This window comes from Rhinatrema bivittatum, chromosome 12, assembly GCF_901001135.1.
Source record: "Rhinatrema bivittatum chromosome 12, aRhiBiv1.1, whole genome shotgun sequence".
Taxonomy (NCBI): domain Eukaryota; kingdom Metazoa; phylum Chordata; class Amphibia; order Gymnophiona; family Rhinatrematidae; genus Rhinatrema; species Rhinatrema bivittatum.
Genome location: NC_042626.1, coordinates 72,957,851 through 72,972,242, shown reverse-complemented (window position 1 = coordinate 72,972,242; position 14,392 = coordinate 72,957,851). Strand labels below are relative to the sequence as shown.

At 47.8% G+C, this 14,392-nt stretch overlaps 1 protein-coding gene across 1 annotated transcript in view; it reads right to left on the bottom strand.

The window, feature by feature from the left end:
• MED24 (mediator complex subunit 24) overlaps positions 1-13,910 on the bottom strand; it is a 134,263-nt gene extending 120,353 nt beyond the window's left edge. The window contains exons 1-2 of the mRNA XM_029572517.1: positions 13,461-13,910; positions 12,102-12,184 (exon numbers count right to left, since the gene is read on the bottom strand). Of these exons, the coding sequence (XP_029428377.1) occupies positions 12,102-12,184; positions 13,461-13,590 (213 nt within the window). The 5' untranslated portion in view covers positions 13,591-13,910. The remainder of the gene's footprint in view (positions 1-12,101; positions 12,185-13,460) is intronic.
• Between the last annotated feature and the right edge of the window lie 482 nt (positions 13,911-14,392).

Genomic DNA, 14,392 nt, shown 5'->3' with positions numbered 1-14,392 from the left:
CGCAGAAGAAGTGCAAAATCTTCAGAAAAAGAACTCGAGTCTGAAAAATCGGGTCCGGAGCCCTCCCGGGACTGAGACCCCTCCGGAGCGACCCCCCCCAGCACGACCTGACTGCGGAGAAAGCGCAGAGAGGCACGGCAGAATTTCCTGCCGGCTCCCGAGAAATTTCCCTGCCTGTGGCCAAAATGGCCGCCACTCCCGCGCTGAGCGGGAAAAGATCTTGCTTGTCAGTGAGGACACTGGCAGGCGGTGGCGAACGCGCGGTCCGAGAACGGGCCCCCCGAGACGCCCCCGACGAGCCTTCTTCACCCGGGATACACGAGGCACAGAGGCCTTCCCTCGAGAGACGCGCGCGCGCCGAGCCGCAGGCCCGGCAAGCAGAGCCTCGGGGCATAGCGGCGAAAAACGCGGGAACACAAGCAAAAAAACGGCCCTGACAGAAAAAATAAAAATTTAAATAGAAATAGCACCACGAGCACCCCCTTGCGACCTGCGCCTCCCCCCCGACGAAAACGGAGCGGCAGCGCTAAGTAGCAGAGAGCCGGCACAAGAAAACAAACAAAAAAATTTAAACTTTTTTTTTTTTTTTTAATTTCCTACCGCTTGTCGCTGTCCACGGTCCTGGAGCCCTGTTGCAAGAGGGGTGAGTGAACCGGGCTCCCCGGTGTCAACCCCTAACGCTGCTACTAGTAAGCCGGGTCCTCGACCCTAGCAGCGGCCTCAACCAGGGGGGGGTGGTCCCCTCAGAACCTCGCAACCCCCCTGGGAGGCAGGGCAGACAGGACACCACTCACTAAAAACAACCAAATTTAAAAGAAAATTAAATTTAAGAGAGAAAAATCTGAAAAAACCTGACTAACTACAACAATCAGTGCAGGCAGAGGCTGTGACTGCACCTGCACCACCTGCTGGAGACAGAGTAAGACTGAGGGGCTGTGACTGGCACAGGGGCTATATATGGCTCCGCCCACAAGTTTGCTCTGTCTCCACCCGCTGGTGCAGAGTCACAACCCAGGTGTCCTGGACTGATCCTGGTACGTACAGGGAACTAGGGTGCTACCAGATAAGGTCGTGGCTGACCCATCCTCCGACCGGGAGGGGCCAGGCTTGGAGAAATTCTGAGACTCCCTGGGCTTCCTCACAGTGCTGACACAGGAAGGATTCCAGGTCAGACTGTGCAGTCATAACATGGCAGGCGGCACAAAGGGAGTGTCGCTTGTGCTTCTTTGTTACTGGAGTCATAGTTAACTGTAGATTGTGCGTTCAGCCGGGTAGCGCCTGAGCTCGAGCGCTCACAAATCTGCCCCGACGCGCGTAATTATAAGCGTCCGGGTGAGCGCAAATGTATGCATGTACTTATGCACGTGGTTATGTGCGCACTTATGTGTGCGTTGGGCACACAACAGGGCCGGCCCGCACCGCATCTACCGACAGTCAATGTAGGAAAATGGCACCACACAAAACAGCGTACAAGATGGCGCTGTCGCAGCCCGTCACATGGACTGCCCACCAAGTCTGAAGCGGGGCCTAGCCCCCACAGGAGTCTGCTCAACCTGCTAGGAAACCCCCTTCCCTTGCCATAATGGGATCGGGAACATCGTCGGTATGGAGCGCCAAGCAAGGAAACCAGATGAAAGACTTACTGAAGCCCTTCCATGTCTCTGAATTGGAGTTCTTCTTTACTTACCTGGGCTCAGCGCTTACCAGCTGAGTACAGAGACTGTCTCTGGCTGCAGGGGGAGAGGGCATAGGCAGTCACTGCCGCACTCAGCTTCCTGCATTCGGCTTCCTGCATTCGTTGCCTTCGTTGCTTCAGCAGCAAAGTCCATGCTGGCACACCTCTGAGGGATCTCGGAAATCGCCTCAGGAATTCTCAACTGGGAGAGGGACCATTAGGTATCACCGCAGGAGAGCAGGGCTCAATCATTCTCCAATTTAAAGGTAAAATTTCCTCTTCTAAAGAGTACTGTGTTCCCGATAGGGAAGGCACAATCCACATCTGCTAGGAGAGGGAGAGATACTGAATGGCTGAGGTCACTGCAGGGATGTATTTAAGGTGACGTCAGCTTTGAAACCTGACTCAGTCTCCATCTGCTAGCAGGGGAGCATAACCCTTTGGTCCAAAGTCCATCTGGCTACGGATAAGGAAATCCTTGTTTCTCTCCTAGCTTTAAGTGGGGAGATCTTCCAGCTGTGTCTAAAGAGAGAGACTTTACAGCTATATTACAGGCTGAAGGAAGTTCCCCACCTAAGAGGATGGATGGGTCTGTAAGCAGATGAAGTAACTTGTACAAAACCTATGTAAGAAATCCAGCAAGGTAAAAAAAAAAAAATGCTCATTTTGGAACCCAGAAAGTGACAAACTGGGGGAAGCAAGACCATGACTGCTGAAACTTTATACTGGGAACAGAGCTAACCTTCCCCAGCACAATGCGGGCTAAGCGAATTCAAGTGACCTGTAGACTTTCTTCTTAAATTCCAGCTGATGTGAATAAACCTTTCTGAAGTATTTTAGACCTCAGCTGGCTGTGTGCGAAGAGGCTTGAAACTGCAGATCCCTCACACTGACTAACCATCTCCAGGACCACACAATATACAATGTTAACACATATATAAATTACATCTGTTTGATGTAATTTTCTGTTCCTTGTTCTGTGTAAACCGAAGTGGTATGCACTAGTGCATGAACTCCGGTATATAAAAGCCTTTAAATAAATAAATAAATAAATAAATAAATAAATAAACAAACAAACAAACATACATAGTAACATAATGACGACAGCAGAAAAGAGCCAAATGGTCCATCCAGTTTTCCCAGCAAGCTTTTTATGGTAATATCTGCCACACCGTGTAGATCAGCCCCAAAAGTTTATCTCAAGGGTGGTCCATGCAGTTACCCCCAATCTTTAGGTAGTAATATTTATTTATTTAACTCTTTTATATACAGACATTCATGAAACAAAAACCAAGCAACTGTCAAACCCATAAAAAAAAAATTACTGCTAGCAATATTTTTACTGGGTGAGGAGCTTTCCTGAAAATTCAGGCAATGCTGACTTGTTTTGCTTTAGGACTTGGTCGTAGAAGCAGTCCTGTGCTTTCTCTATTATGTTTGCATATCAGCACCCTAGCCCGTAAAAGTTGGGGCCCATGTTGGTTGCCATATGAATCCAATTCCCCTTTTTTCTCCCACGCCGTCAAAGCAGAACAGCTGACAGCGACAAGCAGCGCTCTCCACGCCTTCCACACAGGTGGTTCCTATGAGCATGGGTGGTTTCAGCTGGATTGATTTATTTTTGCTGAGGGAACCCATACAATCAGTTCATCAGGAAGAAATACTGGAACAGACTTGGGATAAAAGCAAATAACTCTCCTCAGGCCTCAGCAGTTCTGGACGGTTGCACCCTTAAACATTCCTGCGTTTTCTATGGGAGCAAGTTCTAATAACTTTGATTATTCTTGTAGACAGCGCTCTCTTTCTGATCAGTGCAACATGCTCTTTTACAATCAAATGGTAATACATTTAAAACTAACTAGGGAAAATATTTTTTATTCAAAACAATTAAAATAGGAAAATTGGTTCTTGCCTGTTAATTTTCGTTCCTGTACGTATCCAGATCAGTCCAGACTCCTGGGTTTTGCCTCCCTGCCAGCAGATGGAGACAGAGAAAGTTTCACAATGTGCCAAGATGACCGCAACAACCTTAAATTTCTAAACAAACACGATTCCCTCCAAGCCAGAAGAAGGTGAAGTTGCCCAAAAAGACCAAGGAAAACTCATTTCCCAAACTTAACATAAGCAATCAGCATTGAAAACCTCCAGCAACTTTGCACTATAAACAAAGCAACAGTACGAGCGGCGGACTCTTCCCCCCCCCCCCCCCCTCAGTAAATGGGCAGGTCTCTGGACTGATCTGTGGTACTACAGGAATGAAAATTAGCAGATAAGAACCAATTTTCCTTTCCCTGAACGTACCCAGATCAGTCCAGACTCCTGGGATGTACCTAAGCTCCACGTAACTCGGGTGGGACATGGAGAGTTCTGCTCATAGAACCCTCTCACCAAAGCACATGGAAGCCGGAGCCCCGACATCCAAGCGATAATGCCTAGTAAAAGTGGGCAACGACTTCCCAGTAGCTGCCCTGCAAATTTCATGCTGAGACACCTGATGTGATTCAGAGCAGGAAGTCACCTGAGAAAGCATAGAGTACACCCCTAAACCCCCCAACATCAGGTGCCCTTTTAGAAATGTAAGTTTACTCAATTGCTTCCTTCAACCACTGCAAAATTGTAGCCTTAGACACCTTCTCTGGACCATTTCACAGTACAAAGAGGTGATCCGATTTACGTAAATCATAAGTGACCTTTAGGTACCTCAATAATGCACGCCTCACATCCAAGAGCCTAAGCTCCCCCACGTGAGGCGTAGAGGAATCCAAATCCGGAAAAGCTGGAAGCTCCACTATCTAACTAAGATGGAAAGGCAACACTACCTCAGGCAGAAAGAGAAAGCACCTTGCATAAAGACACCCCTGAATCAGACAAAACTGTGCCTGGAGCTCTGAAATTCTCTTGGCTGAAAAATAGCCACCAAGAAAACCACTTTAAGAGACCTTAACTGTAGTCAACCTGAAACAGCGTTGAATTTAACAGAGTTTCTACAAAACTCGGCAGAAATGGTTGTTGCTGGTAACGTTCCATTCCCCTCTGATAGAGTCAATGTGTTAAGATCTTTTTTTTTTGCCATCGTTTACCACCACTCTATGGCCAAAAGATATGGATATACCCAGACTTAACTAAGTCTACGCAGATGCGCAGGAAAAGATTCCCGACAATGAGATCAGAAGTTCAATCTAAGGGGGGGGGGGAATTTTATATTAAAATACCCATGCAAATGTTTGATAAAATATAAGCAGGCTAATTATGTCTTTATAGAACCAGAACAATTGAGGGCACTATTGGATGCTCCAACATGAACAACGGTGCAAGTATAGAATAACTGGGGTAGGGAGGTGCTTAGATCTATTTTTACTTGTGTGTAATGCTCTTATTTTCTTTTCTTGCTCTCCCAAATTACTACATGGTAATAAGGGTTACTAATTAATTATGAATGGGTAATAGTATACATGTTAAGTAAGAATTTGTATTTGTTTATTTTGTAACCCATAATTCTATGCAAGATGCTTCTTGTTAATTTGTAAAAATGCAAAAATATAAACAAAAAAATAACACGAGACCTTAACTGTAGCTATCTTTAGTGGTTTCAAACCAAGCCTCACACAATCCTCTATGGACTATTTATTTATTTAGTTTTATACACCGTCACTAGAGGACCATCATAACGGTTCACAACAGTAAATAAAAAACAGTATACTTACTCTAATATAAAAATAAATGAACCTAAAGTGCCTACATTATGACATAGGTAACTTAAACAAATCTAGATTCAGATTCCAAGACAGACAAATATTCCACACCTGAGGACACAAGTTCTTAGTTCCCTGAAGGAACCATAGAATATCCGAATGTGTGGACAGAGGGTACTCTGTCCACACATTCCTATTGTTGCTACTTAGACTCTCAGACAGTTAAAAGCTAGTCCCTTAACCAGAACCTTTCTGTAGAAAAGCCAAAATATGCAACACCATAGCCTGAACAGGCTGAGGCTGCACTCCGTCAACAGCAGACGGACTCGAAGATCCTCCGAATTCGCACACACATCAAGGATGTAGAAGGTCGCCTAGCCTGCAATAAGATGGAAATTACCGTTTTGGAATATCCCCTCTATCTTAGTTGTCTCCTCTCATAAGCGAAGCCACCTGACCTGAAATTATTGACCCTGTTGGAAAAGAGTCAACCGATGTCCGAACCTCAGGGGCCCATCTATGGCCATGTTGATCAGATCTGGGAAGCTTGGTCGATGTGGCCACTCTGGAGCTACCAGAATCACGTTGCCCGGATGTTTCTCTATTTGCCATAATTCCTTGTCCACCAGAGGCCATGGAGGGAAGACAAAGAAGAATACCGAGTCCATGGAAGCACCAGAGCTCCGATTCCTTTGTACTGAGTTCTGTTCAGGGGCTGAAAAACTGCGATGCCTTGGTGTTCTCTTTTGTCAGGGTACCCCATCCTCCCTGAATGAGACACATCACTGCTCCGACAGCTTCCATTCCCCAAGGTCTAATTTTTTCCAACTGAGAAAATCTGCCTGAACGTTGTTCACTCCAGCAATGTGAGACTCTGCCAGCCACTCCCAGTGCTGCTCTGCCCACAGAATCAACTCCCGGACCTCTCGAGACACCGCCTGATTCTTTGTTCTGCCTTGACGGTTAACGTAGGCTGCCGTCTGCGCATTGTTTGATAAGACCCGTACTGGATGGCCACATAACCTTGGCAGACAGTCAAGCAATGCGAACTGCACTGCTCTCATTTCTTACTGACTAATAGACCATGAGGCCTCCTGTTTCGACCACAACACTCTCCATCCGGAGAGGTTTGCATTGGTGGTGGCTATTACCCAATTCAGAACCTCCAATTCTGCACCATGCTCGAGATTGGTGCAAGTAAGCCACCATGAAAGACTATCAGGGCCGGTGCATTTGCACAGGGCAGCGGCTCCAAGGAGGCGGCGGCCTGGGTCCACCGGTGGCTGTGATGGAATGGAGGCTATGTGGCTGCCTGGAGGATGCCCACCCCACGGGCAGTCGGAGTGAAAAAAAAAGCAGTACGATGCAAGCAGGTTTGCCAAACCGATATAAGGGGGGAAAAAAGTACATCCTCTGTAAAAGCTGGCAGCGGAAAGCAGCGGCATTTGGGTGGCATCGTCTCCGGCTGCTGTGGCGTCAGTCTCGCAAGAGGAACAGCGAGATTTCGCAGCTCCAACCGCGATATTGGTTCTGAAGCGATGGTGAGTGATGTCACTCGGATGCAGCCCTTGCTCCTGGCTCGGAGGGATGAGGCAGAAGCCCAACAGTAGACTGTTAGGGAAGGCCCTGCACTTGGAGTAGGAGAAGGAAGAGCCTGGGAGTGACTGGGTGGGGAGGAGTGTGAGAAGGAGGAGGGAGGAGGAGGTGACAAAATTCCTCATGAGAGGCTTCTAGGAAAAGTAAAAGTCATGGGATAGGTGGCGATGTCCCTTTCGTGGATTGCAAACTGGCATAAAAGACAGGAGAAGGAAAGAGAGAGGGATTAAATGGACAATTTTCTCAGTGGAAGGGAGTGGGCAGTGGAGTGCCTCAGGGATCTGTACTGGGACCCTTACTTTTCAATATATTTATAAATGATCTGGAAAGAAATACGACGAGTGAGGTAATCAAATTTGCAGATGATACAAAATTGTTCAGAGCAGTTAAAGCACAAGCAGATTGTGATAAATTGCAGGGAAGACCTTGTGAGGCTGGAAAATTGGGCAACCAAATGGCAGATGAAATTTAATGTGGATAAGTGCAAGGTGATGCATATAGGGAAAAATAACCCATGCTATAATTACATAATGTTGGGTTCCATATTAGGTGCTACCACCCAAGAAAGAGATCTAGGCGTCATAGTGGATAACACATTGAAATTGTCGGTTCAGTGTGCTGCGACAGTCAAAAAAGCAAACAATGTTGGGAATTATTAGAAAGGGAAATGGTGAATAAAATGGAAAATGTCATAATGCCTCTGTATCGCTCCATGGTGAGACCCGCACCTTGAATACTGTGTACAATTCTGGTCGCCGCATCTCAAAAAAGATATAATTGTGATGGAGAAGGTACAGAGAAGGGCTACCAAAATGATAAGGGGAATGGAACAACGCCCCTATGAGGAAAGACTAAGAGGTTAGGACTTTTCAGCTTGGAGAAGAGACGACTGAGGGGGGATATGATAGAGATGTTTAAAATCATGAGAGGTCTAGAACGGGTAGATGTGAATCGGTTATTTACTCTTTCGGATAGTAGAAAGACTAGGGGCACTCCATGAAGTTAGCATGGGGCACATTTAAAACTAATCGGAGAAGTTCTTTTTTACTCAACGCACAATTAAACTCTGGAATTTGTTGCCAGAGGATGTGGTTAGTGCAGTTAGTAAGGCTGTGTTTAAAAAAGGATTGGATAAGTTCTTGCAGAAGTCCATTAACCCGCTATTAATTAAGTTGACTTGGAAAATAGCCACTGCTATTACTAGCAACGGTAGCATGGGATGTATTTACTGTTTGGGTACTTGCCAGGTACTTGTAGCCTGGATGGGCCACTGTTGGAAACAGGATGCTGGGCTTGATGGACCCTTGGTCTGACCCAGTATGGCATGTTCTTATGTTCTTATGATGAAAGCATAGGAAGGGGAGGAAAGAGCAAGGGATAGAGGGAAGGAGGGAGAGGAAGAAAAGGGGGGAGGAAGCAGAGGTAATGAGGAAATAAGGTGAGAAAGGGGAATCCTCAGAAAGTTTGGGGTGAGGGAGGGGAGTCTCTGGAGGGATGGGGTGGGGGAGGAGCTGAGATAGTGTGAGAAGGGGAAAGGGTGGAGCTTCTGGAGGGAGAGAGGGGGTGGGGAAAGGAGTTGAGGTAGTGAGGCTGCTGTCTGCCTAGTAGACCCCTTCTGTCCACTGATGGCCTAAGTGGAGAAGAGGCATTGGACAGCATCCCACCAGCAGCTCAAGTTGAGTGGAGGCCACCTTGTGATCTCGACCCGATAGGGGCCAAAGTGAAGAGACGGGCCCAGAGCTCCCAGGGAGTAATTGGAAGAAAGAAAAGGTGAAGCCCGTGTACGTGAGACAGTGTGTGTGTGTGAGCAAGGAAGCATGAGAGTGTGTGTGCACATGTGAGAGAAGGAAGAGGGTTTTGTTGTGCCCTGCCTCCACCACGAATTCTCAGCTAAGGGGAGTAGTAACTTTTTTTTTTTTTATCCTTTTTGGTTTTGGTTGTGGCTGTTTGATGGGTCTGCAGTGGGCCTGGTGGCGTCTGGGTGTTTTTGCAGGGTTTTTTGGTTGGCACCACAGCAGTGCATGTGGATGTAGCGTACAGGTTATTGGGGGATATTTTCGCCTCGCATGAATGAACTTTGAATGTTATTTAAATGCAAAATCTGCTAGTAAAGATTCATAATTTGTAATTGTGTGTTTGTAGAGGGCGGAGTGACATCTAATGCTCTTTGCATTGGCCATTGGGCTCCGGAGGAGAGGGGATGGACCCATGTGAGCAGGAATGTCAGATTTTAGGGTTTGGATTGCTGGAGGGAGATGAGTGAATCAAGGGGGGGGGGGGAAGGGGGCAGCAAAAAAGCTAGCACCGGCCCTGAAGAAATTCTTCTAATAGAGAACTGCAGCGGAAGAGAAGAGCCCCGTGCACAGACAGCACATGCGCAAATGCCCAATGCATTCATTCCAACGTCGATGCCCTAGAACCCAGGACCTGTAGTTCTAGCAGAAGCCTAATCTGACTCTGCAATTTCAGCAGTCTCTCTCCGTGAGAAACACTCTCTCTGCCTGTGTGTGGACCTGAGCTCCCAGATACTCCAGAGATTGTAAGAGGACTAAATGGCTCATTGCTAGGTTCACCACCCATCCTAGAGACTTAGAAACATAGTAACATAGAAATGACGGCAGAAGAAGACCAAACGGCCCATCCAGTCTGCCCAGCAAGCTTCACACATTTTTTCTCTCATACTTATCTGTTTCTTTTAGCTCTTTTAGCTCTTGGTTCTCTTCAAGCGCATCGGTTCATGTTGTACTCATTGTCGACAGAAGTCCTTTGATTTCACATAAGTGAGCCAGTCCTCCAGATATGGATACACCAACACACCCTCCTTTTGCAATGCGGCCCACCCCCACCACCATCAACTTGGTGAAGGTACGCGGAAGCCGTCGCCAGCCGAAAGGGAAGGGCCCGAAACCGAAAATGTTCCTTTAAGAACAAGAGCCTCAGGAATCTCTGGTGCTCCGGCCTGATGGCTATTGCAGATACGCCTCTGTCAAGGTGAGGGATGCCAAGGAACTTTCCCTTGCGTACCGCAGCTATGATGGGACTTCAGAGGCTCCATGCGGAAATGGGGAACCTTGAGAACCACATTTACCTTCTTTAAAGCCAATATCTCTTGAATTGGATCAAGGGGGAAAGAAAATGGTACACTTAACGCGCTCAAGGACCTACACAAGTAAGCACTTAAGTCTAGCTCGCAGAAGTATGCACTCAAATTTAGGCCATGGTCTTATGCGCACAGGCCCCCGCGCATGCAACTGCCACATGGCGATATTGCACACACACACACACCTACACTCGCCGGAAAAGAACTGCTGCTGCAGCCTACCACAAAGCTAAGCAAACCCTGCCCTGCACCTTCAGCGCATTTAGGCCCGGATCTGTTCACATCGGGCACCAAAATTCATTGGACTGAAGAGCTTCTCAACAGCCCCGACCTCTTGACTGGCTGAGAATCCATGGAGACTGGGACCGAGAGCCAGCATCCCCCCTTCCCGCTGTTTGTTCTGCTAAACAAGCTTTGCGCATAAGCAAATTAAAACCAGCAGAAGACTTACCAGAACCAGAGACTCCACCACGGTGCCAGTGTCTCTCTGTACTGCTGTGGGACAGTGAACCGCCGATGATAGTTGAGGAGTGTTTCCCCTGTCGATACTGCTAGGGAATCAAAAATGGCTGCCGTTTCCACGCTGACAGGGAAAGCCTCAGTGCTAGAGCCCCGTCACCTGCCAGGGTTCTTGTAGCCTGGTTTGGCCTCTGTTGAAACAGGATGCTGGGCTTGATGGACCCTTGGTCGACCCAGCATGGCAAGTTCTTATGATCTTATGACATTTTCTACTGGTGCAGCTATACTCATTGCAGACCCCCAAATGCTATGCCACTTTTGATGCTCGCGCACGCTGTTCCTCCCCACACCCACTACGCCACCAGCACCTCAACGGGAAGCAGGGGAACAGTCCCTCAGCACCATGGAGCCAATACCTGGTCTCCTCCGCAGGCAGAGAAGTTGCTGAAAAACCCCATCGCTGAACTCCCCGAACTGCTAAGGTAGTTCCCCCCCCCCCCCCCCCCCCCCCCCCCCCCCCCCCCCCCCCCCAAGAACCCTGCTGCTGCACAGATTCCTGTAACTAGTTCCTTGTTCTCTTTTTCTTTTTCTTACTCTGAACAAACAAATAAAGAAACATAGAAACCAATACTTCCCTTTGATGCAGAGGTTTTGGTTCCAGAAGCACAAGCCGCATGGTAGATCAGAGAAGAGAACTAGACCACTGGCTATATCAGTCTCCTTTCGCAAAACTTTAGCAACCTAGCCCCTGGACAAGCCATATAAAAGGGATACTTCCCTACTCCACTGGGCTTGCAGTGTAGAACTGCCAGCAGGTTCCACCCAGGAGGCACACTGGGTTATGTACAGTGTCACTTAAACTTTCTCTGTCTCCATCTGCTGGCAGGGAGGTAAAACCTAGGAGTCTGGACTTATCTGGGTACATACAGGGAACTGAAATTCGTTGCCAGAGGATGTAGTGAAAGCTATTAGTGTAGCTGTGTTTAATTCTGGAGGAAAAGTCCATGAACCATTAGTAAGGTAGAACTGCAGAAATCCACAGCTTATTCTTGGGATAAGTAGCTTGGAATCTATCCACCCCTTGGGATCCTGCCAGGTACTTGTGACCTGGGCTTGGTCACTGTTGAAAACAAGATACTGGGCTTGATGGACCTTTGGTCTGACCCAGTATAACAATCTTATTTCTTATATTAGTACGTTGCACTCCTGCTGTACAGTATAACTGCCTGAAAGGCTATGAGGCAATGTATGTTTTCAGTCTGTAAGCCTTACAAACTATGATTTGTAAAATGTATGTATGTTAGCTGAAAGAAGATTATGATGCCCCTGTTAAAGATTGGTTTTATTCATGAAATGTTTTTAATGTGATTGGTTGTAACGTGCTCTGAGTGCGTTTTGTGATAAAATTGGGATAATAAATCTAAAATTAATTTTAAAATAGTTTGCATATTCTGAATAATCAGCTTGCTTTGTGAAAACTCTTTAAAAAGTAAAAAGTTGGCATTCCATGATCGCCTGTATATTTTTAGGTTGCAACACAGGCACAGATGGACACAGCACCTGTCAGTGGGACTTTTACCTGAGAACTGATGGCATATCTCAGATAGGAAAGGATCAGAGGGTTTGGGGCAGGACCAATCATAGCCTGCTCAAGAAGGGCATCTGAAATAAAAAAAGAGAGATGGGAGAAGACTGATACGTACTTCCAGAAAAACACATACAGGACTGGGCCATTTGACCTAGAAATTGTGTTGCCCACATGCAGTTTCTTCACTTGGGCTACAATACTATCACTGTATCTTCCAATCAGGCCGATACAGTACAGTGCGCTGTTAACCTGCCATTGGACGTGCGTTTTCCCTTACCCCTTATTCAGTAAGGGGCCGAAAATGCGCGTCCAACCCGCCGAACCTAATAGCGCCCTCAACATGCAAATGCATGTTGATGGCCCTATTAGGTATTCCCGCGCGATTCAGAAAACAAATGTGCAACCAAGCCACACATTTTGCTTTCAGAAATTAGCGCTGACCCAAAGGTAGGCGCTTAATTCTTCGGGGCACCGGGAAAGTGCACAGAAAAGCAGTAAAAACTGCTTTTCTGTGCACCCTCCGACTTAATATCATGGCGATATTGTCGGAGGTCCCAAAGGGTAAAAAAAGTAAAAAAAGAAAAAAATTTGAAGTCGGCCCACAGCTGTCGGGTCGAAAACCGGACGCTCAATTTTGCCAGCATCCAGTTTCCAAGTCTGTGGCTGTCAGCAGGCTCGAGAACTGACGCCGGCCCAAAATTGAGCATCGGCTGTCAAACCCGCTGACAGCCGCCGCTCCGGGCCAAAGGAGGCGCTAGGGACACGCTAGTGTCCCTAGCGCCTCCTTTTGCCTGTTTCTACCGCCGGGCCTCATTTAAATACTGAATCACACACACAGGCAAGTGGCCTGTGCATTCGCCCGCTCTCCCACGGACTTTACTGAATCGGCCTGAGCAGGCCCTGGCTCAACCAATGACCTGGCAGGGCATCATGGGTGAGCTGATGTACATGCAAGGAAACAAAACGCAGAAGGCATCACACGCCAGGTCAAGTGCTCACCACTGACAGCTGCAAAACTTTGTACCATCAGTACTGCAGGGTTGTCAACTGGCTCCAGATTTGCACGATAGGCTGAACCAGTCCTGGCTTCACCACACTGAATGCAGAGATTTGTAATCATACCTTTTTTAGGAACGGCGGTAGGAAAATCAGAACTACAAGTCCCTGCATGCAGTGGGGTAAAACCAGGATTGGATTGACCTCTCCTGAGAAGCTATTGCCACGGGAGGCTCTCGAACCACTCTCTAATATTACAAGAGCAGTAGCCAATGCACACATAACTTCATCCAAGTACACAAACACGTACAACGCATGTTCTCAGACCTAACACACACAAGGGCTGCACCAAACCTGCCAGGTTAAGAATGTCCCAGGTGGCTCCTTTAGGGAACAGTTTCCTCATATTTATGGCCCACTGGTAATCGCTCCACCGCTCCTTCCAGGCCTGCAGGATGGCCTGCTTCAGATGCACAACCTTCATGGCTCTGTCCGAATACAGACTCGCGGCTCCTTATCTTCTCCTACCATGCAACGCTGCAACCGGCAAGTCGCTCTGCTTTTCTAACTTTACAGACGGGCTTATCACCACGCTATCGCCGAACAATCTGTCACGACACTTTCCCGCCTCCGGCCCGACATTGCGAAAAGACGGGGGGGGAGCTGGTGATCCGCGCATGTGTACCAACACGCAGTGATCACAGGCTGCCAGCCGAAATCCAACTTCCGCTTCCAGTCCTGCAGCGACGAATAACACCATGCATGCTCCAGACGGGCTGCTGCCACTTCCTGTCTCACGGTGACTAATAATGCTGCGCATGGCTCTTGCAGCTCCTCTCCCAGGTGCAGTGCACCTCGGTCCTTCCTGTCTGGGGAGAGCGCGCGAGGGTTCAAACAAAAGAAGGAGGGTGGTGTAAGAGCTAGAGAGGTTTCGCCATCTTTATTGCAAGCAGTAACATTTTTTGACACTGTTCTATGTATGAATGCCGGAATATTAGCTGGCGGGGTAGCTGAGATGGAAGGCTCGCGACGTCAGCTGATGGCCTGCGGTTGTTATGGGAGCGTGAAGCCTGGGCATGCGCGTTATGGTTCTGTGAGTCACGGGGCGCGGAAGCAAGCGAGGGGCTTCCAGGCAGTGCACGGAATCACCGGCGAACTAAGCCTATGTACTGTTTCTCTTTAGATAAAGTTGCCGAATCTCTGAGCTCAGGCACTGTGTGAAACACGTTTTACTTGATGAGCCTTCCTTAAAATGAGGAGCTGAATTCTGGATTTTGATAATTTAT